The sequence below is a fragment of the Panthera uncia genome, assembly GCF_023721935.1.
Source record: "Panthera uncia isolate 11264 chromosome A3 unlocalized genomic scaffold, Puncia_PCG_1.0 HiC_scaffold_11, whole genome shotgun sequence".
Classification (NCBI taxonomy): domain Eukaryota; kingdom Metazoa; phylum Chordata; class Mammalia; order Carnivora; family Felidae; genus Panthera; species Panthera uncia.
The window spans coordinates 53,198,180-53,225,629 of record NW_026057578.1 but is presented as its reverse complement, the minus strand read 5'-3'; the positions used below and the strand labels follow the sequence as shown (position 1 = coordinate 53,225,629).

The 27,450-nt window shown below is 43.8% G+C and overlaps 1 protein-coding gene across 6 annotated transcripts in view; it reads right to left on the bottom strand.

Annotated features, from left to right (window-relative positions):
- UXS1 (UDP-glucuronate decarboxylase 1) overlaps positions 1 to 27,450 on the bottom strand; it is a 95,450-nt gene that overhangs the window by 31,741 nt on the left and 36,259 nt on the right. For all 6 annotated transcript variants that reach the window (XM_049651236.1, XM_049651237.1, XM_049651238.1 and 3 more), the window contains 3 exons: positions 26,870 to 26,930; positions 15,426 to 15,606; positions 1,542 to 1,646 (listed from right to left, as the gene is read on the bottom strand). In XM_049651236.1, the coding sequence (XP_049507193.1) occupies positions 1,542 to 1,646; positions 15,426 to 15,606; positions 26,870 to 26,930 (347 nt within the window). The remainder of the gene's footprint in view (positions 1 to 1,541; positions 1,647 to 15,425; positions 15,607 to 26,869; positions 26,931 to 27,450) is intronic.

Genomic DNA, 27,450 nt, shown 5'->3' with positions numbered 1-27,450 from the left:
GGAGCCCCACCTGTGTTGTTCTAGTGCCCAGATGTTTATGCAGAGACTGGACAAAGGGGTCTCATCTTGAAGAAACCGAGCACGGGCCCAGAGAAGTGGGGAGCCACAGAGAGGGAAGGGCCCCACCAGGAAGAGGCCAGGGGGGGTTCACTGCATCTTGTCTCAAGTGCAAAGCGATTAATGACAGCACCTCTTTCCGTCTGGAATATGAAGTCCCTCTTAAGTCTTTGCGGCCGAGCGACCATCCCCCACCTTCAGCTTTTGTCCCTGTCATTCCTGAAAGGAGTTTATCATTCCTTCAGGACTTCCAGGTCCAATCTCACCCATGGCCCACGAGTCCCTTCTGCCTGGAACTCTAACAGCATTTCACTGGCACCTCCCTTTGGGAACATTCCCTTCCTCCTTGGTGTCACGGGTGCCTGGGCCCATGTATCGCCTTCTCCAGGACAGTTCCCTGTCAAAAGACAGGACGGTGCCTGGGCACAGTGACTGCACAATGGATGCTATCTTCTTAAACATCACATGATTGGTGGCTCCTCTGTTGTATCTCACTTGGGTACGAAGGAGGCGGCTGGGGCGGCAGAGGGAGTGTGGGGAGGGGTGGGAGCAGCAGGCAGCTCTACCAGTGTCTTACCTCTGAGCAGAAGGGAGACCCTGTTCTGTCTAGTGACCAGGGCAGGGGTTGTAACAAAGGGAACAAAGCCCCTTCTACACTAGGAGAATGAATCATCTATTTCTTGCAGAGCTGGACCCCTCAAACTGTTTAGTCTACAAGGACTGAAAACCAGTCTCCGGCATCCCTGTCGGTCCCTTGTCTCCATGCTTCCCTCGAATTACAATTTAGTGCTGCATTTCCCAAACCCATTTATAGAAGCTGTCTTAAATGTTACCATAATTAAATCCATTTTTCACTTGACATTTTAAAAAGTGGTTCCTTTTTCCCCACTTTGCAACTAATCAAAACTCCCAGTTTTTGAAACCTGTGTCAAACTTGAGATGCCTTTGATTTCAAGCATTCATAGGTACGCATTATCCACAGCTACCAATCTACGGCATGTTGTTTGTAACACGCACCCGTGGCCCCCTTTGGTGAATCCCGCAATTCAGCCTAGACTTGGGCACTCAGCTTGGACAACCCCATAAGGTCGGCTGGTTTTCTGCTCCTCCCAGGGGCACTCCTGAAACCCCCGTGCGCGCAGTCCGCACCGACCTGGCCTTGAATCAGAGTCGCCAGTGCCTCTTCCAGCTCAGAGGCACACACACCATGTATCACAGGGTAAAGTGAAGGAAGGTGTCACAGTCACACACACAGTCACAGTGACAGGTGGTCACTCTCAGGGGATTCAACTGTGGCAGTGCAGACTGGTTACTAGGATGGTGGTGTCCCCCATGACAACTCTGATGGCTCGTAAAGTCACTCCAGGGGTGAGGAGGGGGTCTAAAGTCTAAGACCAAGCTCTAACAGAACGTCGATGGCCTATGCCTGGGATTGCCTACAACATTCCCCAAAACAGCTGCGAAATAAGGGAAGGACAACTTACCTAGCATGTTTAACGTCCCGATCGTATTGGTCTTCAGCGTCTTGATGGGGTTATACATGTAGTTTGGAGGGGAGGCCGGAGAGGCCAGGTGGTATATCTGGTCAACTAAAGGAGACAAAAATGGAAGTTCGTGATTTCCACGGAAAACATTAAAAATATTCTGAAGTCCCAAGAATCAGACTGTATGATACAGGCATTTCTGTAGCACTGAAATTCTAGTTGTTACTGTTTTACTCTTCATAAAAAGTAATTTGCTTTTGCAATTAGAAGAACTTTAAACAAAAATAGAAAGTCTAATTGTCTGCAACAAAAACACATGGGGGCCCAGTAATCTGGGCCTGTTCTCTAACGAGAGTCAATCTGATTCCAGAGTTGACTGTTTTCTGAGATCTGTCCCAGATACAGCATGCAAATCAGGAGGAAGACCAATTTTTCAGACACTGAATTAAACATGAACATCCAAAGCAAGCAAGGTTTTTAATTTGTAAAACCAATCTGACATAAAAGCACTAACGTACGGGAGGAAATAATCTTTTGCTTTGTTTTTGCAAATCTTGTGTACATAAAACCAGACCCTGAGATGACAGTTGGGGGGTAGTTTCTGTTTTTCACTGACTATTTTTTAATTTTTGTTTTCATTGTTTATTTTTGAGACAGAGAGCGACAGCGTGAGCGGGGGAGGGAGAGAAAGAGAGGAAGACACAGAAGCAGAAGCAGAAGCAGGCTCCAGGCTCTGAGCTGTCAGCACAGAGCGTGACGCGGGGCTCAAACTCACGAGCCGTGAGATCATGACCTGAGCTGAAGTGGGACGCCCAACTGACTGAGCCACCCAGGCGCCCCCTCATTGACTGATTATTTATTGAGGATCTGCTTAGTGGCTCATGAGCAAAAAGACACACTGGAAACTAACATTAATAATAAGACTTCACTCACTGAATGCCTATTTTGTGAAGGACACAGGACAAGGGTGGGGATACAATGACAAATCACCAGCTCTGGGGGATTCTGGCCTGATGAAGGAGACTGGGCGAGGGGGTCTTGCTTTGAGGCAGGCCTGGCTGTGCAGAGAGATGGGCCAGGAGCTCATTCCTGGCTGGGCTACTTGGGAGTGGGTGTGCTGCATACCAGGGACGGGAAAGGGTGAGGCTACAAGGCAAGAGTTTCTGCTGCGGCTCTGAAAGGTCTCAGTGAAAATTTAGTCCAGCTACAGCATGTGAGACTTTAAATACCAAGATAGAATCTGGATTTGCACTGACAACGAAGACCACTAAGTTCAGAGCAAGAAACATTCTGAGAACCTGGATTTTGGCACCAATCACTAAGCAGCTGATAACGCATTGTAATAATCACCATAATTTTGAGGGTAAAACACCATTATTCCTGTTTTACATAAGAGATTATGAAGCTTGCAGGTGAAGCAGCTAAATAATGACAATGCCAGGATTTGAACCCAGTTCCATTTTAATCCAAACCCAGAGCTTTTTGAGCATTATACGGTATTGCCATCACTACAGTTGTAGTCGGAGGGTGGTTTTTAAAGCCACAAATGGTGAAATGACTGGGTTCTGCACGACTCCCCTGTGTACAGGCATTCACTGGAACATCCCCATCCCCAACCCTTGCTCTCCAGGGTCAGGAGCACCTGCCACACAGCAGAGAGGCCCTTGGGAAGCAATGTCTCCCTGTCAAATAGCATGTATAGGAAAGCCATCCCTCCAGACAAAGTCTATTCTGTGCCACTGCACTTCAGCTCCAGGTGAAAGAAAATGTCACCACCATCACAGCGAGCCAAGGATATGAAACACCACAGCCAAAACGAACCTCCTTGTACATGGCTTCAGCGCCCATTCAAGAGGGCCCGCAGGGACCTCCTTGGCCTCCCACCCTCTTCCTAACCAGGGACCACTGCTCTCTTTTTAGGTAATGGCACATTAGGGGCTAGGTTTTAGAAACCACAGGCAAACCGGCAAACTAGGAAAAACAGTTCCCATGGTGAATTCTCCAATGTAACTTTCTCAGAAAACGTCCCCTCCCACCAAAAAATGCCCACCTTCCCCACCGACACTCACTCACCACCCATGCCCTCCTGAAAATCTCCTGTCGTGCCCGGATGGCATAGGAATCACCACAGTGCCTTCAGGGGCCGGGGCTATTTCCGAACACTCACCCAGGGGTGAGAGCCGATGACAGTTTATCTTCACACAAGGGGCAGAAATGATGCCTCGACACAAGAGCATAATATTCTAGGCTGTGAGCTTGGTCTCTACTTAATTCACACTAATTATCACAGTCTTTCAAGCCCAAGCACATCTGGGAGGCTCAGTACACATGAGCCACCAAGACTAGGAGAAAGCAGAAGCCGGATGGTTCTATGAAGACAGTATCTTTGGGGAAGGGGTTCTAGGTACTGCACAGGCTCATGGAAAAACCTGGTAAGGATATGTTTTTCCAATACCATGACCATCCCTCAAGAAAGCAAAAACAACATGTAAAAGACTATAGGCCCCATCTTCTGGATTATTTACAAGGCTTCTTTTTTGCCAAGACTATTCCAGAAAACTTCTGATGTGGTTGCTTTAAAAAGTCTTAATTTTGGGGATGCCTGAGTGGCTCAGTCGCTTAAGTGTCCAACTCATGATTTTGGCTCAGCTCACGATCTCATAGTTCATAAGTTTGAGCCCCGCATTGGGCTCTACGCTGACGGCATGGAGCCTGCTTGGGATTCTGTCTCCCTCCCTCTCTGTCTCTCCCCTGCTTGTTTTCTATCTCTCTCAAAATAAATAAAAAAATTAAAAAGTCTCAATTTTTTTAAAAAGAAGATACTTCTGCAACACTATATCAAAATCTCAATAGCGATTTTTGCAGATACAGAAAAAAAAAATTCTGAAATTCATATGGAATTTCAAGGAACACTGACTAGCCAAAACAATTTTGAAAAAGAGGAACAAAATTGGAAGACTTACATTTCCTGATTTCAAAACAGTACAGAACTACACTAATCAAAGCAGTGTGTTACTGGCATAAAGACAGATGTATACACCAATGGAATAGAATACAAAGTCTAGAAATAAAGCCTTGTATACATAGTTCAGTGATCTTTGATAAGAACACCAAGTCACTCAATGAAGAAAGCACAGTCTCTAACTGTCAGTTGGGAAAACTGAGTACCTACATGCAAAAGAATAAAATTTTATTCTTATCTTACGCTATGTACAAAAGACCTAAATGTAACACTTAAAACAATAAAACTCTTAGAAGAAAACAGGGAGAAAGCTTCATGACATCATGGCAAAGATTTCTTGGGTAGGACACAAAAAGCAAAGGCAACAAAACAGAAGCAAAAACAGAAAAATAGGAGTACATCAAACTTAAAAACTTTTCTGACAGAATCGCAGGACACAATTAACAGTAAAAAGGCAAACTATACAATGGAAGAAAATATTTACAAGCCATATATATGAAAAGGTGTTAATATCCAGAATATATAAAGAACTCTAAATCAACAGAATCAAATAACTGAAAAAATGGCAAGGCACTTGTATGCCCAAAAGTGATATACAAATGGCCAACAAGCATATGATAAGAGGCTCAACATCATTAATCATCACAGAAATGTAAATCAAAACTACAATGAGGTATCATTTCACACCCATTAGGATGGCTACTATTTAAAAAAAAACAAAACAAAAACAAAACAACAAGTGTTGTTGAGGATGTGGAGAGAATGGAACCCTTGTACACTTTGGCGGTGACAGAAAATGGTGCAGCCACTATGGAAAACAGTGTGATGATTCCTCAAAGTCTTAAACACAGAAGTAATGTAAGAACAGGAATCTCACTTCTGGGTATATGCTCAAAAGAACTGAAAGCAGGGTCTCGAAGAGAAATTTATAAACCCATGCTCATAGCAGCACTCTTCACAATGGCCCCCAGTAGATGCAACCTAAGTATCCACAGAGAGATGAACAGATAAACAAAATATAGCGTTAGCGTGCACGTGCGTGCGCACACACACACACACACTGAAATATTATTCAACCTTAAAATTGAAAAAAATCCTGTCACATACTTACAACATAGATGTACTTTGAGGACATCACCCTAAGTGAAATAATCCGGTCATGAAAAGTAGGATTCCACTTACACGAGGCCCTTAGAGTCGTCAAACTCAGAGACGCAAGGTAGAACAGTGACTACCAGGAGGAGCGTTACTGTTCAGTGGGTCCAGAGTTGCAGTTTTGCAGGTGAAAAAGTTCTGGAGAGCTGTCCTAACATAATATGTTTAACACTATAGACTAGTACACTTGAAATCAATGGTTCATATGGTAAAAAACAAAGTAAGATACTGATGAGCCATAAAAGCAGATGAAAAAGAGTGTTAGTGGAAAAAGGGTATAACTTACTAAAGCTGAAGTCAAAATGAATAGTTTTTTGTGTACATATGTGTTCTCTTCCCTTTCTCTACTCTGGGAATATAAGAGCTAAAAATAAGGCTCATGAGCCACTGCCAGTCATTCAAGATTCTCAGTCAATCCTTGCTATGTATCTGTCACCCAGTGAAGCTTTCGAGTGAAAGATGCCTAGACCCCTGGCATCCAGGGGCAGACGTCTCAGGCAGGGAGACTCTGGACCTTTATAGACACAGATACTTTTAAAGCCACATTTGAAGACTACTAATTTAAAAGTAGAACCCACACTTTTGAAAGACCAATCTTTCTTTAAGAAAACACAAAACCTTTGAAAATTATTTATAGTCTGTTAATATGCAAGTTTGTTAAGAGCGTCTATCTAAATAAGAGGAAAATCCTAGGACTGCTTTCTGACCCTCCCCCCTCCCCCAAGTTACTCGCAGTTGATAAATAGCTGAAAATAAGAAGCAAACAAAGATTTTACTGTGAGACCTGTAAGTTAACAAGACAGGTCTCACAAAATGCCATCATTTTAAGGCAGTTTAGTCCTTTCCAGCTTACAGACAGGACCGGTAACAGCAGTCTGTTCGTGCTCACCTGCTTCAAAGCTCAAGAACACAGGTGTATGTAGCTGACCACTAACTCCACATTCAGCTACAGCATTTCCAATTATTTTTTTTTATTTTTTAGTTTATTTATTTTGAGAGAGAGGGGGAGAGAGAGTGCAAACATGAGTGGGGGAGGGCAGGGAAAGAGGGACAGAGAGAGAATCCCAAGCACGCTCTGCTCTCTCAGTGTAAAGCCTGGCACAGGGCTTATTCCCATGAACCACGAGATCATAACCGGAACCAAAAATCAAGAGTCGGGACACTTAACCGACTGAGCCGCCCAGAAGTCCTTGCATTTTCTCTTTATAAAACATCTCATCACACCCCACTGCTTCTCTCGGGGCAGAAGCAGGCCAGGTCCACAATGCAGTAAATCTGGCCGAACCTTCAGAGCTGAGTGCCACCCCAAAGAGCCTACTCGCGCGTGCCTGGAACTGAGCTTGCGACCTCCGGATTTCTGCTCATGCAGGTGCAGTTGCCACGTGCTCCCCAAAGACCGTGCAAATCGAGGGTACGGGTTGTGATCTCACAGAAGACATCATTCAGCACTGCTTTTACTCTTGAGGTGACAACCTATGCAGTGAAGAAAGGAAGGTCCCCAAAGCATCAAAGACCGCGGGAGAAAAGGGTGCCCTGAGAGCCCATCCCTTGTGAGTCTGACATCAAATAAAAGGTGCAAGCATTTCTAATCCGCTCCATCTCCTTTGCATATGCAGGATCCATACTTTCTCCTGCAAGGCTCAATTCAGATGTCAGTTTGTGTGGGGAGCCTTCTTGCAGGCCCTGGTCAGAGATAATCACTCTTACCACTGGCTGCCTGTGCCACTGGTTAATTACGGCGTTCTGCCTTGTCAAGTGCTTCCTACACATCCTGTTCACCAGATGAAAAGCTCACTGAGCACACGAAGCAATCCTTTTTCCTCCTTAGATCTCCACAAAGCTTTGCTCTCTGCAGCAGGGGGGCCGCCCTTGTTACCTATGAGCACACATGAAGGAAGATTCCTGGGCAGACCTAATGCATCAGAATGGCTAGAGAGGCCTAGGAATCTGCCACGGAAAATAAATTCCCCTACATGGCGCCTTGGCCGGGGCCAATTTGGGAACGGTGCTCACTAAAAGTTAGCTGAGTGAAGAGACGAGCCATAGACTGGGGCCTTTTCATTCAAAAGACTATTCCATCTGCTAGCTCAGCCTGAGTGCAGCCTCTGTTACCCCTTGGAAAGGCTAGTAAGTAAGGTATGCCCTATAAAAACTATGTCATGACGCCTAAGTAGCAACACTGATGCACTGAAGAAGAACCTGAAATCCTATGAAAATCATTTCCAACAGCCCCTCCTTCCCATGAGAACGTGTTCTGCCTATAGCATTAATGACAGTAACTCTGGTTCCGGTCCTAAAAAGGACCACACGATGGAGGCTGTTGACTAATTATCCAGGTAAGGAATTACGAAGAGGAGAGCAAGGGGGGGGACTTTAGAACACGCATAACATAAATAATCGGAATGAGAGGTGCTACGAAAGTACTAAGTAATATTAATAATAACAGAACAGTAAAGTTAACCCTCACATCCCAGAGGGGGAGAAAAGCCCTCAAAAAAATGTCAACTGCCTTATCAAAAAGTACACCAAAAATGAGCGTAGCATTCAAAAATCTAAGTTCAGGGGAGGGAGAGGAAGAAACAAGTAGAAAGGCATGCCCTCTCATTTGCTGGAGCTGTGCCTCTGGACTTGACCACCACGTGACCGTCCTGCGACCCTGTCACGTTTTCCAGGGCCATGTGCTGTAATCATGGAGAGAAAAACAGGAGCCTGAGAAATGAGCCCTAAAAGATTAGCTCAAATTAATGATCAAGAAAGGGAAACAGTAAAGCAAGCCAGTATTTTCCTTTTTCACAGAATTTCCTTAAATAGGTCCAAAACAGTATGCCTGCCAAAACACAGGACATTATTTTCATGCTGGGAAGAGGATGGGCCAGGGGAGGGTATGGCGGAGGCTCGTTCGGCCCCACCACGGATTCTGAAAATAATACTGCAACTACACGCACCACAACGAACGTTTTATATGTTTTCAAGATGAATTTCACTGTGCCTGCAGTCCACGCAGATGATATACAAATATAGAAGGAATAAGGTGTAGAAATTGAATGACTCCTGAGAAACCCCAAATTGTTCAGGTTCCATGAAAAAAAACGAGCGTGCTCTCCTACCAAAGGCGAAATCCACATAAAAGCCTACTGAATGTTTACATCTCCTGGTGATTTATTTATTATTTATTTGGTTTTTTTTGGCGCAACTTCCTAGCATAGCCCAGTCCAACCGCCTCCCTGTGCCAGAGCCACACCTTACTTAACTGGTAAGGAGTTGCACCCTGCAGCTTTGGAAAAACTACAAAATAAAACAAAAGGTTGATTCTTGCTGTGAACTTGTGGGATTATTTAGCATACAGCAGAACCCCGATGTAAAGATACTCCTTACACGTTTTCTTTCCCTGCAGTCCAGGCTGGAGCCCTGCCACAAATACTACACAAGGTGTCCCTCTCTGCAACATGGAACAACGCGAGGCCTAACCCTTGTCCCCCAACACCAGTATTTACGATGGAAAACAGGATTTAAGAAGATACATAATGTTTCAGTGTAAAGACCAAATTTCTCTTGGCACAAAGAACTCAAACAGTGGGATTTTGCCTTCATTTCATATCAAATAATATTGACTTAATACGAAGGGAAGACTGTGCATGCCAGAGGTCTGGCTCAGCCCCAGGACCCAAAGTTATGGTCAGTGCTGCTGCCTGTCAATTTCCTGCAGCTGGCAGCCACCCGCACCTCCCCTGGAATCTCCTCCAAGTGCCAGGGGGTCACTGTGATAACACCATGGTGAGAAAGCACCTATGATGCCAGAGATTCACTGCAGGATTTCCCCATGGCTCCAAGCTGAACAAAGCGGGGGATCTCGGATCTGCAGCCTCTACATTTTATGTTAACATTTGCAACAAACACTGAAAGAGAGAAAAAATTTTCTAAATTATAATTCAACAAAAATATTCTCATCAGAACAGCACTCTCAAATACCTACGTCAACATGGACCCAGTGTCCTTGGCAAACACAGTTTCTATCCATCTTTCTTGAACAATTCTGGGGGATCTGGGTGTGACAGTCCAGCCTCTCCTGTCTTCCCTGTCTTGGTGCCCACCTCTCCTGGCCCTGCACAGGATCTCCACACCTGGGTACAAGGTGGGTAATAGGGCTCCACGCACTGGTTCCCTCACCTGCACATGAGGATAATAAATGCCTACCTCACCCATATGTTGAAAGAATGAAATCTGTTCATTATACACAGTGATTAGAATAGTGCCTGGAACACAGTGAGTATTCATTAAGTGTTTGCAATTGTTATTTTCTGCTTTCATTGTTCTGGACCTCTTACTCAGGTACTGCATGTTCCAGGACCGGGCTTCCCATGACGCAATGGACGTCTCTGTCGTTTTCTGTCCTCTACAGAAATGTTGGTCTCAAGGTTGCTGCTTGTACAGATGGCGGACAAGTAAACTGGAACAGCTTTTGGGAGGGGCCCAGGCTATATATACATCAGGAGCCTGGACATGAGTCTAAGACAATGACAACAGTGACTTCGATGTGTATACGGGGCGGCTTTCTCAAGCAAGGTTCATAATGGCCCCATACTTGCAAACTTGCAGACACCCGAGACAACACCAATAAAACTATGTGAAATTCACATGATGGGGAAGTGCTAATAAAATAACCTCCTGAACACACAGCTTAGTCTAGCCTACCGCACACATGCTTAGAACGCTTACATTAGCCCACAGTTGGGCAAAGCCTACTTTGTAAAAAGCATTGAATATTTCCTGTACCTTGTCGAATACCGTACTGCAAGCAAAAGCAGAGAGTGGTTGTCAGTGTACCAGCTGCTGACTCTCGCGATCACTGGCTGACTAGGAGCTGTGGCCACTGCCACTGCCCGGCATCACAAGAAGACAGGACTGCATGTCCTCAGCCCGGGAAAAGATCCAGATTAAAACTCTGAAGCATGGTTTCCACTGGATGTGTACTGTGACCACACCATCGTAGAGATGGAAAATCTTTAAGTGGACCATCATTAAATCGGGGACCATCTATACCTCCATCCTCCTTCAGCAGTGTCTGCTCCATTCTGAAAACCCTCCAGGGTCAGTGCTCGGTTTCCTGTGTGTCTTTAATCCTTGCCTGAACGGTCACAACGTTCTTTCTCTAGACATCTTCCCTTCTCACTGAGCCCACCCGTGGCCAACACCTGCCCAGCAGGCCTCCAGGCTGGAACGAGGGGGCTGTCCCAACGCTGCACCTCATTTTCACCATCTCCATGGCCTGGCATCTCCCTCGCAAAACCCAAACATAACCTGCTACCCACCAACTCTCGCTTCTCCGAAACTTCCCCATGTCCTAAATAGATGGGCTGGAAGAAGAATTAACTTTGCTCCTTCCAGAGCTCAATACAGATTCACCTTCTGAAACTTAAATGGTAACATCTGGTAAAATCCAGAGTTCTTTTCAAGCAATATAAAACCAGATCAAGTTATTTCAGTGAGTATTACAATTCCTTCCAAAGAAGCGCTATCTCTTCTCTACAGCGCAGCCCAGACAATGCAGAGGCCTCTAACATAACTCCTGTGACAACAGCACCTCTGGTCTAAGTCAGTTTTACGGTTAATGACCACATAGCGGTCCCCAGATTCTGTGGTACCCCATTCCCAGCCCTGACGTGCACACCCCGCGTGTGTAGCAATCACTTTCTTCCTTCCCAATTCCACCACCACAATCTGAGTCCAGATGACAGTTACTTTCCCACAACAGTTACATGGCTAATGCCCCTGCTTCTGAAACATAATGGTTATACTTTGAAAATAACAAGAGGAGGAAACCTGTGCCGAAGGGAAACCAATGAAGCTCCGCTAGGACACTGCCAAATTAAGTGACACCTCTGTGTGACACCCATTATAGTCCAAAATTTTGCGAGCTCCAGAGAAACAAACCAAAACAAATCCCATGTAATACTTTTGGAAGCTGAAGAGCGTTACTGCTATGGTGTAAATTTCAGATCAACTGGAATTTCTTTTATTAGGAAAAAGGTATGAAAAAATAGTTACGTATTAAATACTGGGTGTACATACTTTGTAATACACTCTACCGCGCAAAGGAGGAGAATAATTTATGACATCAACAGGGCATATTAACTCGTTCATCACTGCTAAAAGAACAGCGTACATTGGGGCACCTGGGTGGCTCAGTCAGTTAAGCATCCGACTCTTGGTTTTGGCTCAGGTCATGATTTCATGATCTCTCTTGGTTTCCTGAGTTCAAGCCCCCAATCAGGCTCTGCGTTGCCAGCTTGGGATTCTCTCCCTCACTTTCTGCCCCTCTCTCACTAGTGCTGTCTCTGTCTCTCTCAAAATAAATAAATAAATTAAAAAAAAAAAAAAAACATCTGCATACACACTACACCAATGGTAACACCGCTTCAGGTGAGTACAGGCTGTGAAATTCAATCTGAGGAAAATCTAAAGAGAAGTCTAAGTGAACTATAGCAGGTACTAGAAGCATGAGGCAATGATGGGGCACTCAAGGGTGCCCTAACTTATGTCCTCCTTTGTGTGAATGCAACACCGAGGAAAGGAGGCAAATCAAACTAAGTTCATCCGGTTAAATTCATGCTGTATCTGATTTAAGGCGGGGAAGGATTATTCCCTCTGAAACACACAACCGTACCCACACGCAGGATTGAACAATGCCCATCTTCCCATAAGGGGCTTGGATTCAGGTGGGCACTGTGGGGGTAGAAGCAGTGAGATGGGGTGATCGGGGCAGGGGTGGGCAGACTGTCACGGGCATGGAAGACTCACGCTAAAGCTGGAGAAAGTGAAACACGGGCTTGGACTACGGAGGTGGAGAAACGTCTTCTGTTCTGCCACACTGGTGCCACTCCCACTGCCAGCAAAGGACAGAAAATGTCAACCCTTCTCGTGAGCCCACGTCGTGAGTTCACGTGTGTGTTCTCCACACAGAGTCTACTTCCAGAAGCAGATGTGGCCTCAGATAGTTTTGGTGTCAAAGCCCAGAGGCAAAGCAAGTAATTTACTTACCAACATACCATTTTTACTAAGTTTTGGTTTCTCCGTAGTACTCAAATTATGTAATCAGTAGTTACATTTCACAAATGTTTACTCACATGTGCAAAAAGGGAAAAGAGTAATAATAATAATAATAGCTACTATTTGGGGAGCATTTACTGTGGGCCAGACCTTGTGCTAAGCCCTGTGGTTTTCTACTGATGCCCTAACAGGCTTAGAGGCTACAAAAATATCCATTTATCATCTACTGGGTCTGCAGGTCAGAAGCCAGGCACTGTGTGGCTCAGCTGGTTCTCTGCTCTGCCCTCACAGGCTAAAATCAGGGTATCAGCAGGGAGGGCTGCATTCCTGCCATCAGAGGGTGATTCGAGGTGTTGGCAAAACTCAGTTCCACGAGGCTGCAGCACTGAGGTCCCCATCTCCCTGATGGCTGTCGACTGGGAGCTCCCAGAGACTGCCCGTGGGCCCTGGCTCACAACGGCCGCTTTTGAAGCCAGAAGCGGTGGGTCAAGTCCTCCTCATACCTTGAATCTTCCGGATTTCTCTACTGCCTGTCTCTCTGAGGCATCCCTTCTACCAGATCTCCCCAGCTGGCTTCTCCACCTGCTGCTGCTGCTTTTAAGAACTCATGTGATTATGCGGGTCCACCCACATAATCCCAGGTAATCTCACTATCTTACAGCCAGCTGATTCATGGCCTCAATGCCAAGAGCAGGGCCTTTCACTGCAGCGCGTTGACTCCTGCACTTGGCAATTCTGCCTATCACATGCATGACCTCAGTTAACCCTCAGAGCAAACCCATGGTCAAGTCCAGGGGGAAAGTCAGCCAATTTATCTGTTACCTAAATCATCTGGTTCGCTTTACAAATTATAGCCTAACCCCCAAATAATCCCAGATAGATTAAATAATTAAATGTTTAAAAAGAAACAAAAATATCACACAAACCAAAACGCCATGGCTAAATATTTCTCTATTCTTGGGACTCTTATAAGCATAAAATAAATAGAATAGCAAAGAGGGAAATAAACAGATGAGCCTAGAATTACAAAAATTAAAGGCAAAAGCCAGATTTGGGAAGAAGGGCAGGTGTTAAGTATATACCGGATGATTAACATCCCTATTATGAACTCACATAAAAAACAAACATTTTTTAAAAAAGCAAAATAAACTGTTTAGATTTCTTTTCTGAATTAACATGTTAGAAAATCTAACTTTTTTTTCTTCTGTCACCAGGAAGTCGTGGGTTTTTCTACCAAATTAGCAAACCATCTTGTTAGCAGTTTTGGAAGCTAATGCTGAACGCCACTCATGCATTAGTGACACAGACCCCAACAAACAATGAAGGAAACGGATCAGCATTTGGTGTAATTCATATTTGAACACTTGATTAAGGAAATAAAGTTCAGACAAAGACAGTTATAAATGAAATCCTGGAGAACTTTAAGGGCAGGAGTGAATAAAGCACGGTGTCCCCATACAATGATACTGCACAGTTACACTGGCTCTCCAAGATATTTTGCATTATGCAGACGCAGGAAAATGTCCCCGACATGGTAATACTGAAAAGTAGAACGCTACACTACCCGTAGGAGGAGGAGGAGGAGGGGCGGGTGACGAACGAGCTTTGGAGCCTGAAACCCAAGGCTGAATTCTGGCTCTACCACTAATAGCCCTATGGCTTTGGGCAGGCCACGACCCGATTCCGGTTTTCCATAAATAATCAAAACGGGATGACACCACTTACCTCTCAGGGCTCCGGTCGGATTTAAATGAGAATTAACAGCAGGTCTGCTGATCCTAGGAGGTCTGCTAGCCAAGCACCTGCTGGAGGTTCTCTTCAGTACACCTCAGACAATCTCGAAAAATGTCTACCGGAGGCCCCCCATATCAGCCTCCTGTGGCCGTTGTTGTAACTGAAGTACCATGCACCAGGTGAACCAAAACACCAGAAATTTCTTTTCCCACAGATCTAGAAAACAAGGTGTTGGCAAGGCCACACTTTCCCCAAAGGTTCTAGGAGAGAATCCCTCCTTGCCTTTGAGGTGGTCCTCAGCCTGGGGCTGCATGGCTTCAATCTCTGACTTGGTCTTCATGGACCTGCTCTTCTCCCCATGTGTCTGTGTCTTGTCCATTCTGTCTCCTATAAAGGCACTTGCCATTTTCCAATGGCACTTCCACACGTATATTTCCATATGGCCCACCCGGGTAATCCAGGCTGAGCTCATCTTGAGAGCCTTAACTTGATTATGTCACCAAACATCTTTCCCCAACATAAGACCACACTCACAGGTTCCAGGGGTTAAGCCATATGTTTGGGGGATCCATCCGGCCCACTGCAGTGCCCAAACCCGCAAAGTCTGTGGAGTGGCAAAGTTAGATGTGGAATTTCACTACTAGTGCCACATTCCACACCAGCCGGTGCCCCGCATGAAGCTACGAGTACTGTCACACGAGTGACAGCCACCAGACCTGCCGTGCAGTGGGGAGGACTGTGCACTACACAAGCCCTCCTTGAAAGGACCGCTATGCCCAAAGCCAGGGGTGCTCGGAACGGCGAAGTCAAATATCCACGCTGCCGTAACTGTTCTCTCATCGCAGAAACTAGGATAGTGCCTTGTACCTGGTGAGACTGCTTCAGAAAGAAGGCAGAGCCCAAACTCACTGTGGCCAGGCCGGTTGGCTGCTCTGGGGAGCAGCCCCACCACGCTCACCGCGCTGTTGATGTGCGCTTTCGCTCACCTTCGATGTAGAGTGGCTCCACCACATCGTGGTTAATCAGCTCGAAGTTCTCGTGGCCGATCCAGTGCTCCACATTCCTCTTCCTGCCAGTGAAGAAGTTGTCCACCACAGTCACCTCGTGGCCATCCATCATGAGCTTGTCCGTGAGGTGGGAGCCCACGAACCCCGCTCCTCCGGTTATCTGCACCAGGACGGGGTGCCCAAGGTCCCCAGAGAAAGCACAAGAGGACACGGTGACAACCAGCTTCAAGGGGATATGCCTTTGGTGCAGCCACAACTTAACACTTGGGAGGAGAGCAAGGAAGGAGGACACTAATGGTTTCAGGGCAGCGTCCTCTCTCTTCCTCCAGAACAAGTCGTCATACTACTGTCGATTTCTAAGCAGCCTAAAAACTTAAGCTACCACCCAGTAAGTATCAGTACAGAAAAGCAGCTACAAGTTTCCAAATGTCCCCTCTGACAGAGAATTTCACATTAAAAGGTTCTTATTTTATGCCGGATGGGACACTGAACATCACTTGTGTAATTCTAACACTCCTGCAGAGTTTCAGAATGTTTTAAAAAGTGATTAGAACATGCAGAGATTTGGTGAGCTACCAAATGATATATGTTGTTTTTTTTTTAAATGTTTATTTATTTTGAGAGAGAGAGTGAGGAGAGGGGCAGAGAGAGAGGGAGGGAGAGAGAGAATCCCAAGCAGGGTCTGCACTGTCAGCACAGAGCCCAACACAGGGCTTGATCTCACGAACCATGAGATCATGACCTGAGCTAAAATCAAGAGTTATCAGATGCTTAACTGACTGAGCCACCCAGGCACCTCTGTGGCTTTTAAACTGGACACAAAAAACTCATTAAAAAAAAACTCTTATCTTCCCAACTGCTTATGAAACAAATGAATAAGCAATAGCTACTGTCTTCAGACCTAAACCCTAAGTGATTGAGGTCCACTGTTCGGTCAATGTCTGAGCAGGAGCACAAACACTGCGTGGGGTCCACCAACGGGCCTACAGGGACACGATGCAGCTGTGGGGGGCAGGGGGCCAGCAATGCCATCCTGCCAAAACCGGAAGAGGCAATCGCGATTGAAAAACACAGCTTGAGGTCATAGATACTTTATTCAAATTCAATGGTGTAAGTGGAGGAGCCAGATAGAGCACGTACTGTATTTTGAGGAAAGAGTAGAAAGAACAAACTCAGAAAGCAGACTCATGAAGTCAAACTATCTTCTCTGCCGTGTTCTGTCCTCCGCCCTGCCTTCTCTGTTCCCAACGGAAAGAATTAACAGAAGGAAAAAACCCACCAATTCTCTCACTGAAAAAAGCCCAAAAGCCCCTAGGCCTATGGTTTTAAACCATTTAGTTTGCAACAAAGCCCTCTGTGATCTGACACGTAATTCCAATGCTGACCACGGGTGAGGGCAAAGCTGCCCGGGGTGAAGAAGGTAGATTTGGGAGACAGTGCAGGGGAGAAATGCCAGCCACCAGCACCAACCAGACATTTACACTTGCTCTGATGAAAATCACAGACACAGCTGACCCCTGAACAACTAGGGTGTGAAGTGCACGGGTCTACTTGTATACATATTTGTTTGATAAATACAGTACAGTACTATGAGTGTATTTTCTCATCCTTATGATGTTCTTAATAACATTCTGTTTTCCCTAGTTTGTTTTAAAAACAAAATACATAATACACATAACACGCAGGATAAGTGTTAATCGACTGTTTATGTTATGGAAAGGCTTCCAGTCAACAGCAAGCAAAAGGAGTCAAAAGTCACATGTGGATTTTTGACAGCCTGTGGGGGTGTCGGGGGTGGATGGTCGGCCCCTCTCGGCCCTGAGTTGCTCAAGGGTCAGCTGTATGATGGTTGAGAATGTGGATGGTTGAAAAATCCTGATGCTGAATAGCTTTCAATCAGCTGTATTCATTTAAAAAAAAAAAAATTTATGTTTATTTACTTTTGAGAGAGAGAGAGAGAGAGAGACAGAGAGACAGAGCACAAGCAGGGGAGGGGCAGAGAGAGAGGGAGACACAGAATCCGAAACAGGCTCCAGGCTCTGAGCTGTCAGCACAGAGCCCAATGTGGGACTCAAACCCATGGACTGCAAGATCCTGACCTCAGCCGAAGTTGGACATTTCAGTGACTGAGCCACCCAGCCACCCCACAGCTGCATTCATTCTTAATGGAGAGCACCACTTCCTAAATCCTTTCTGCTTCTGAGGTAAGAAACAAACACCCAGAGGAACTGAATTTCTGACCAAGGTCCCCAGGTCATCAGTAATGACAGAATAAGCCCAGCCTTCCTAATTTCATATTCTCTCCACTACCTGTAGATTTGTCTGGTTCATGTTTTATCTTCAGCACCCCTGTATTTCACCTGTATACCTGAACAATGATTTGAAAAGAGAATTTTGGGGAAAGATAACTAAATTTCAACTCTCGCTCACTATATGTGCTTAACTCAGGGGATGAAAATCCATTTTATTTTGCCTTCATTTCATTGCATTTTCCCAAGATTCCCACTTAAGTTCATAAATCAGAAAAATTACATCTTTTTAAAAAGAAATTTAACCTCTTCTAATGTAACTCTATATCCATACACAAATGTTTCTTAAACTAAGACGTTCTGTAGCATGCTAACTTTACCTCCGCATCTCATCTAAAATGACCTAGCGACGACTCAGCTAAGCAGAAATGCGGTGTACTAAATTATACACAATTGCCTCCAACATTTTACTAGTTTTAGTGGTGACATAAAATTGCTGGAAGCACCTTAGCCCTCCTTAAAATGCATTTGAACTGTTTTTTCTTGAAGAATTCCTTTCTATAGAAAATACTTAAAGATTTATGTAACATAGCTGGCTCTCCCTAATCAATTTCAGTCCATTAGGCAAGCATTTCAAACAGAAACAAGACTGGCAGAAGCCCATCACTTACAAGCTTCCTCAGGAAAACTAACTACCAAACCCGGGCCTACCCTCCCAATAACTAGGAGGTAACATCGAAGAAGACAGTAGGAAGAAAGGACAGGAGACCTCTTATGCTGAAATTGACTGTGCTCCACGCAGCTTTGCAGGGCTCTGCAGTTAGCAGCTCATCTCCACTGCTTGTACTTCTGCGCTGGTGGGAGCTCACAGGCAGGGAAAGTGGTCCTGCTCAAGGGTGGCATTCAAACTCATGCTGCTCAGTAAGTCAGCAAGAAGAATGCCTTTCTGAACAAACCTCTTCTCTGTGCTAAGGCTCCAACAATCACTGAAAAGGCTTTGGGTTTTAGCAACAACATGGCACCAGATGACTCTGAAATGTGGCTTAACCTATGAGCCAGCAGATGAGTGAAGAACACTCAGTCCATTTATTGTGGCTACATGTAAAGTGGCTCTCGGCATCAGCAGGGAGATCATCTCACGTGGAAATAATAATAACCCTTGCAAGGCTGTACAGGGTTCATATACTAGTGTATGGTAATAAACATTCTGATCGCTCTGACATGTGGTAGCAGAGAGATCAGAAAAATTAACTTTTCTCTGCTGCTGAAGACATGGATGTATTTCTCAAGTCATGCTTAAATGCCTACACGTTTTTGATACGATAGAAATAACCCAAAAAGATGGGTGTACAAGTATAACAGACTTTAGAGTCTGCTCAGGGTGAGATTTATGTAAACCATCTAAAAAGGCACAAGGTCTTCTATAACTTCCAGAAGAGAAAGGCGATTATGTGGTATAAGTAGTTTAACAATGATTTAGGAGTATTACTTGGCTGTTTGGGACAAGTAGTCCTACAGCCTAAACAACGGGTAAAAAGAACAGAAAAGCTTGTGCACCAACCACTTATATATCAAGGTCACAGATAAAGCATTTCCTGCAGAATGGCACTGTGAGGTGCTCCACAGACCTGTCCCTCAGCAAAACCATAACTGGGGAGGATCAATTAAAAAACCTAACCAGTTAAAGTCTTTGGAAATTGTCCTAAGGGTATACATACAGCAGATGAAGAAACGCTTATTCAAGAAAATCTACACAAATTCAGTAAGAACAGTGAGAATCTGTGACACTTGAGCCATGGACCACTCCCTCCTTCCACCCTACAAGCCCAGAGTTCAGAGTGGATGAGTGTTAGGTGTGGCCAAAACAATGGAGCTGGCAGCCAAAAGATCATGGTATCTCACCAGGAAGGGCAGGGCTTAGGCCTTTCTGATTCCCTCCAGCGGTGAGCTGCACAGGCTAAATTCCTAAGGTGTGAGCCAAGTGGTTAAGACCTTCCTCCTCCAGCTCCCACTCACAGGGCAGAAGCTCTACCTACCCCAGGCAGGGCAGGCGGTGAACGCATGAATAATGGGACCATGGTCACCCTTGCCCAAGCTCAGTCAAGGAGTGGATTCCATGTGCAGAGAGGCCAGGCGAGAAGACCAGGGGCACTGTTCCTGCCTGCCCCCTGCATGTAAGCAAGAATGTCACTCCCTCCTCCAGTTCCACAGCAGTGACTCAGAGATTTTCCCCTGGGGACAGAGGCAGTCACTAAAAACACAGAGCTCCAAAGCTCCCACAGGGGTATAAACTAAGTTTGAAAGACAACGTGGGAAAGTTCAAGCATAAAGGTGATCTCAAGCATAATGAATGGAGATTTGAAGTGGTAAGCAACAGAAAGGAGCCTGGTAGCTCTCTGAGAACAAGCTTGAGCACAGGCTGGCCAGTTTAGTACAGAGAACCAGGGAAAGACACACCTAAGAGCCCTCCCGGGCTTAACAATCGGCCTAAAAATCTACCTCTGCAAAGGGGCCAGAATTTAACTGGATCCGACTGAGGAACGATTTATAACACAAAGCACTGATTAAAGCATAGTTTGCTCAACTAGAGATTACTGGAGCCTAAAAGTTGGTGTGGATACCACACAAGGCAGACAGCTTAACAGAGAAATCAAGCTAAAAGATGGTCACCAAGAGCCCTGCTAGAACCACTGCCATCCCAGGGTGACTGTGTCCATCCCCAAGCCTGCAGCCTCTGAGCAGTGCCCGTCAGAGCTTCACCCTCCAGGGAACGCACGTCACTGAAAGAGACCAGCCAAGATACTCAACAGATAAACAAACAGGCAAAAATGAAACAAGGCTTAGGGAAAGGGGAGAACAGTATCCAGAGTTGCTACAATATACTACCTAAAATACCCAGGTTTCTACAGAAAATGTTGAGACTGGCAAAGAAACAGGAATGTGTGACCCGGACACAGGGAACACCACCAGGCCCATCCGTGCGCGGGCCCAGCTACCACGTTTACCAGAGTCTTCAAGTCAGCCATTATAAATAAGTTCACAGAATGGAAGGAAACCATGCTTTAAGAAGTAAATAAAGACTAAAAAGGGGAAAATTATAAAATAGAAACAAATGGAAATTTGGGGGTTGACAAATATAGGACAATTCACTAGAGAGATTCAACAACTGACTGGATCTGGCAGAAGAAAGAATCAGCAAACCTGAAGATACATCAAGAGAGTTTATGCAACCTGAAGAGCAGAGAGAAAAACGAAAGGAAAGTGAATAGCCTCATCCCAGTCTGAGACGCCAATAAGCTCACCAACAGGCACGTAAGGGGAGCACCAGAAAGGAAGAAAGAGAGGAACCGAAAAATTATTTGAAGAAATAATGGCTGAAAAGTTCTCCAATCCCATGAAACACATGAATCTATACATTCAAGAAGCTGAACAAACTCCAAGTAGGATAAATGCAAATATGAAGCATGAACCCATATCACACTAGAAACGCTGAAAATCAGAGACAAAGATAAAGTTTTGGAAGCAGTTGTACTGGGTTAAAACACTGTCCTACAAAAGTTATATCCTTCTTGGAATCTCAGCACAGGACCTTATTTGGAAGTTGGGTGATCGCAGGTGTCATCAGTTTGAGATAAAGTCATACTGGAGTAGAGTAAACCTTGAATCCAGTATGAGACACACGGGGAGGGCACCATGTGATGATGGAGGCCAAGACTGGGGAGATGTATCTACAAGTCAAGGAATCAAGGACGGTAGCAACACCAGAAGCTAAGAGAAAGGCATAAAACAGATTTCCTCCTAGAAACTTCTGAGATAGCACAGCCCTGCCAATACCCTCACATTAGAATTCTAGCTTCCACTACTGGGAGAGATTCAATTTTGCTTGTTTTAAGCTACTGAGCTTGTAACTGTGACAGCAGCCTTTGGAAAGTAAACAGAGACAAAGGAAAGGACTCAAGTACAAGGAAACCCCCAACATGATTAACAGCTGACTCTCCATCACAAATAATGGAGGAAGCAGTAGGGTCATTAACATATTCAATGTGCAGAGAGAAAACTGCCCGCCAAGAATTTTATGTACTACCAAAACTTCTAAAAATAAAAATAAATAAACAAAAAATGAGAGTATTCATTGCTAGCAGCCCTGCCATTCAAGAAATACTAAAGGATGTTCTTCAGGCTGAAAGCAAATTATCCCAGAGAGCATTTCCCACAGAGGAAACAAAAGGGGAAGGAACAAATAATTAGTAATTATAAAAGACAATGTAATTGCACTTTTTCCTTTCCACTCTTAATTGATTTAAGGACTAAATTGTACAGCACAACAATGTGAATGCACTTAAAGCCACAGAACTATATACTTAAAATGGCTAAAATGTGGGGCACCTTGGGTGGCTCAGTAGGTTAAGCAACCGACTCTTTGATTTCAGCTTGGGTCATGATCGCAGGCCCATGGGATCAAGCCCCGCAACAGGCTCTGTTCCAGTTGTGGAGCCTGCTTAAGATTCTCTCTCTCCCTCTCTCTGTGCCCCTCCCCCACCCCCACACACTTGCAAGCATGCTTTCTCTCTCAAAAAAAAAAAATGGTGAAAATGAAAAACCGTGTTATGTATATTTTACCACCACCACAGCAAAACAATTGTAAAAAATAACATGAATTACTGTATTACTTGCCCTGTAAAATATAGAAATCTATCTGACAACAGAATGAAGAGGGTAGGTGGGAGCGAAGTTGTATTGCAGTAAGGCAATGACACCAAAAGTTTACTCAAACCCACAGGAACAAATGAAGGAAACCAGACAAGGTAATTAAAAGGTTAATGTAACAAATTCTGCAAATGTCTCTTTACTCTCCTTCATTCACTCAGCTTATTTAAAAGATATAAAATTATATAAATATAAAATAATTATAACAATGTGTTATGGGGTTTGTAACATGAACTGAAGTAATACATAAAATGGATAGAAATAATATCACAAGAAGGGGTAAAGGCAGTAAACTACGTAGGAGTGGCAGGTTGACATCTCACTGGATCTTAAGTCTACATCTCAGGGTAAATCTGAAGTAGAGTATCATAAGTTAAGATGTACATGGTAAGCACTAGAGTAAGTAGGAACAGAATGAATTTTTAAAATACATAAAAAATAATTAACGAAATTCAAATTACACATAAGAAAACATTTACTTAATGCAAAAGAAAAGAATGGAAAATGAGAGAAACAAAGATATGAGGCATACAAGAAACACAAAGGAAAATGTGTTGTAACTCCAACCATGTCAGTAATAACATTAAGTATGAATGGATTCAGCAAACACCCAAAAGGCAGAGATTGTCAAATGGGAGAAAAACAAAACAAAACAGGATCCAACTATATGAAGTCTTAAGGGAATACACTGAAGACCCAAAGATACAACGTGTTGAATGTAAAAAGATACAAAACACAGCATAGAAAAATAATAAGAAAGTTGGAGTGGCTTTGATGGTATCAGACAAAATAAACTTTAAAACAAAAAATGTTAAGAGATACAGAGGGGCATTCTATAATGATAAAATCCATCAAGTGAATGTAATAATTATAAACACTTACGTACCTAACAACAAAGACTCAGAATATACAAAGCAAAAGTTGAAAGAATTAAAGGAAGAAATAGAGATTTTAACAACAATAATTGAAGGCATCAACACCTCACTCCCAATAATAAACAGAACTACGCAGAAGATTAGCAAGGAAATAAAAAGACTTGAAAAACACTGAAAACCTGCTAGACCTAGACCTAACAGATATCTTTATCCGTAGAACACTCAACAACAATAACAGTCCTTTTAAGAGTATATGAGGGACGCTGGGCTGGCTCAGTGGGCAAAGCATGTAACTCTTGATCTCTGGATTGTGAGTTTGAGCCCCCACGTTGGGTGTAGAGATTACTTAAAAATAAAATCTTAAAAAGAAAAAAGAGTACATGAAATATTCTCCAGGACAGACCATATTCTAGGCCATAACACAAGCCTCAATAAATTTAAAAGGAAAAGATTTGAATCATACAAAGTAAGTTCTCTGACTCTAATGGAGTGAAATTAGATCTCAAAAACAAAGAAATCTGAGAAATGCACAAGTACACAGAATTTAAACAGCACACTCCTAGATAACTAATGGATCAAAGAAAAAGTTACAAGGAAAATTAGAAAGTATTTTGAAATTGGTGAAACAAAGAAACAGCACTTAGGGTAGGCAGCTAAAGCAATGTAATTTCTAAAGAGATACAAACAACCACAACTAACTCAAGAAAAAATGGAAAATCTGAACAGGTCTATAGAAAGAGATTGAATTAAAAATGTTAAAAAAAAAAAAAAATTAACAACAAAAAAGCCCAGATAACTTCTGTGGTGAAATTCACCAAACGCTTCAATGAGAATTAATACCAAATATTCACAAAAGCATCTCAAAAAACAGAAGAGGAGGGAACATTTCTCTACCTATCCTATGAGGTCAGTATTACCCTAGTACCAAAACCAGCTAAAGACATCATAAAAAAAGGAAAATTACAGACCAAAATGTGTTACAAATACAGGCATAAAAATCCTCAACAAGGGGCGCCTGGGTGGCGCAGTCGGTTAAGCGTCCGACTTCAGCCAGGTCACGATCTCGCGGTCCGTGAGTTCGAGCCCCGCGTCGGGCTCTGGGCTGATGGCTCGGAGCCTGGAGCCTGTTTCTGATTCTGTGTCTCCCTCTCTCTCTGCCCCTCCCCCGTTCATGCTCTGTCTCTCTCTGTCCCAAAAATAAATAAAAAATGTTAAAAAAAAAAAAAAAAATCCTCAACAAAATGCTAGCAAATGAAATCTACCAATATATAAAAAGGATCACACAGGGGCACCTGGGTTGCTTAGTCAGTTAAGTGACCGACTTCAGCTCAGGTCACGATCTCACCATTCGTGAGCTCAAGACCCGCATCAGGCTCTTGTGCTGACAGCTCGGAGCCTGGAGCCTGCTTCGGATTCTGTGTTTCCCTCTCTCTCTGCCCCTTCCCAACTCATGCTCTGTCTCTCTCAGTCTCTCAAAAATAATAAATAAATGTTAAACATTAAAAAAAAAAAAAAGGATCAATACTCTGGTTTCTCTTCAGATCGAATAAAAAAAAAGGATCCTACATTAACCAATTGAGATTTATCCAGATATGCAAGATCAATTGCAAAATGAACAAACTAGGGGCAGAAGGGAATCTGGTCAACTTGATAAAAGACATCTATGACAAGCCCTCAGCTAACACCATATTTAATGGTGAAAGACAAAACTTTCCCCTAAGATGAGGAATAAGACAAGGATGTCTGCTCTTCCCACTTCTATTCAACACTGTATTAAGGATTCTGGCCAAGACAATTAGGCAAGGAAGTGAAACAAAAAGTATTCATACTGATAAGGCAGAAGTTAAACCACCTATAACTGCAGACGGTAGGATCTTATACGATATATTGAAAAGTCCTCAGGAACCTGAAACTATTAGAATCCAATGGTTTCAGCAATTTGCAGGATATGAGAAAAGTCAAAAATCTACTGTAGTTCTATTTACTTGCAATAAATACAAAATAGAAAAATGGAAAACAATTCCATTTATGCCAACATCAGAAAGTATAAAACACTTCATTCAGAATAAATTTAACATAAGAAGTGTGAAACTTATACTGTGAAAACTATAAACAAAAAGAATGCTAAAAGAAATTAATGATGTGAATAAATAGAAAGCCTCCCCTCCCCACCGTTCTCAAGGATCCGGAAGACAATATTGTTAAGATAGCAATAATACCCAAATTCATCTATAGATTCGATGCAGTCTGTATCAAAATCTCAGGTGGTTTCTTTGAAGAAACTGATGAGTTAATTCTAAAATTCACCAGGCCTGTAAGGGATCCAGAGTAGGCAAAACTACCTTAAAAAAGAAGACAAAGTGGGGGGGATTCACACTTCCCAATTTCAAAACTTAGTATAAACATACAGTAACCAAGACAGTAATACTGGCCTAAGGACAGACAGGATCAATGGAACGGAACTAAGAGTCCGGAAATAAATATTTTCACTATGGTCAGTTGGTTTTTGACAAGGGTACCAAGACAATTCAATGGGAGACGATCAGTCTCGTCAGCCAATGGCGCTAGGTATATATCCAAGAAAAAGGAAAAAAGCTAGGTCTTCACAAAAAGTTAAACACACCTTTGGTTCACAGCAGCTTTATTCACAATGGCCTAAAGTAGAAACAACCCCAACTGTCCATCAATTGATAAATGGATAAACAAAATGTGGTACACCCATAATATGGAATGTTATCCAGCCACAGAAAGAAATGAAGCACTGATTTGTGCTGCAGCATGGCTGAACCTTAGAAACATTACTCTAAGAAGTCAGATACTAAAGACCACATAGTCTATCATTTCATTCACAGGAAACGTCCAAAACAAGCAAATCTATAGAGACAGAAAGTAGTTTCAGTGCTTGCCAGGAGCTGGGAGGAGGATGGCCGGCAAAGGGGGTAGGGCTTCTTTCTGAAGTGATGAAAACATTCTAGAAATACAATATGATGCTGTTGTGACTTTGTGAACACACTATACATCATATTTGGTATGGATGACCTACGGTATGTGAATTATACCTCTTTTTAAAAAAGCAAGTTTTGGGGCACCTGGGTGGCTCAGTTGGTTAAGCATCCGACTTTGGCTCAGGTCACAATCTCACTGTCCGTGAGTTCGAGCCCCGCGTCGGGCTCTGTGCTGACTGCTCAGAGCCTGGAGCCCGTTTCAGATTCTGTGTCTCCCTCTCTCTCTGACCCTCCCCCATTCATGCTCTGTCTCTCTCTGTCTCAAAAATAAATAAACGTTAAAAAAACAAATTTAAAAAAAGCAAGTTTCTTGGGGTGCCTGGGTGGCTCAGTCAGTTAAGCATCCAACTCTTGATCTCAACTCAGATCATGATCTCACGGTTCATGGGATTGAGCCCCGTGTCAGTGTCAGACTCTGCGCCGACAGCATGAAGCCTACTCGGGATTCTCTCTCTCCCTCTCTCCCTGCCCCTCCCCCCTTCTCTGTCTCCCTCTCTCTCTCAAAATAAATGAATAAACATTAACAACAACAACAATAAAAGCAAGTGTCTGGATATTACAAATATTAATCAGATGTGCAAACTTACCAAAATTCTTTTACGGTCCTTTTCAGATAAAAATTTTACTGGCGGGTATTTCTGGGTGAAGCTGTAGAACGTGAAGAGATTAGAAAAGTCAAACATCTCCTGTGAAGATTTTCTCTAGTCCCAACAAAACAAAGGCTAGATTGTGGAATTATCACTGTCAGCCCTTCTAGCCATTCCAAAGAGGCTACAGGAACCAAGCAACTCCCGGCTCGTTCGAATTCAAGAAATATGCAACCCGCTCCTTGGGCTGAATCAAGCTGAAGATTGCAAGTCCGTGCTTGAGAAGGGAACATTTGTCACTGCACAGGCTGTGAGGAGCCAGAGCTAAACACAAAACATGGGAGGTGGCAGCGTCCTCACAATGCTGTCTGGGGGTCTGGAAGGAAGAAAGCAGCCTCGTGAAGTCACAGATCCAAAGCAGGAGATTGTGCCTTGCAAGGGTAAGAAATGAAAAAACGAAGCCTGTTCCCTTATTCTGGTCGATTTCACAATTGGATCATCTGTTTCTACACCAGTGCCCCCGGACAAGATGACTGGGTGTCAGCACTTTCTGTCTCCCACAGTCCGCTCTGAACCCATCT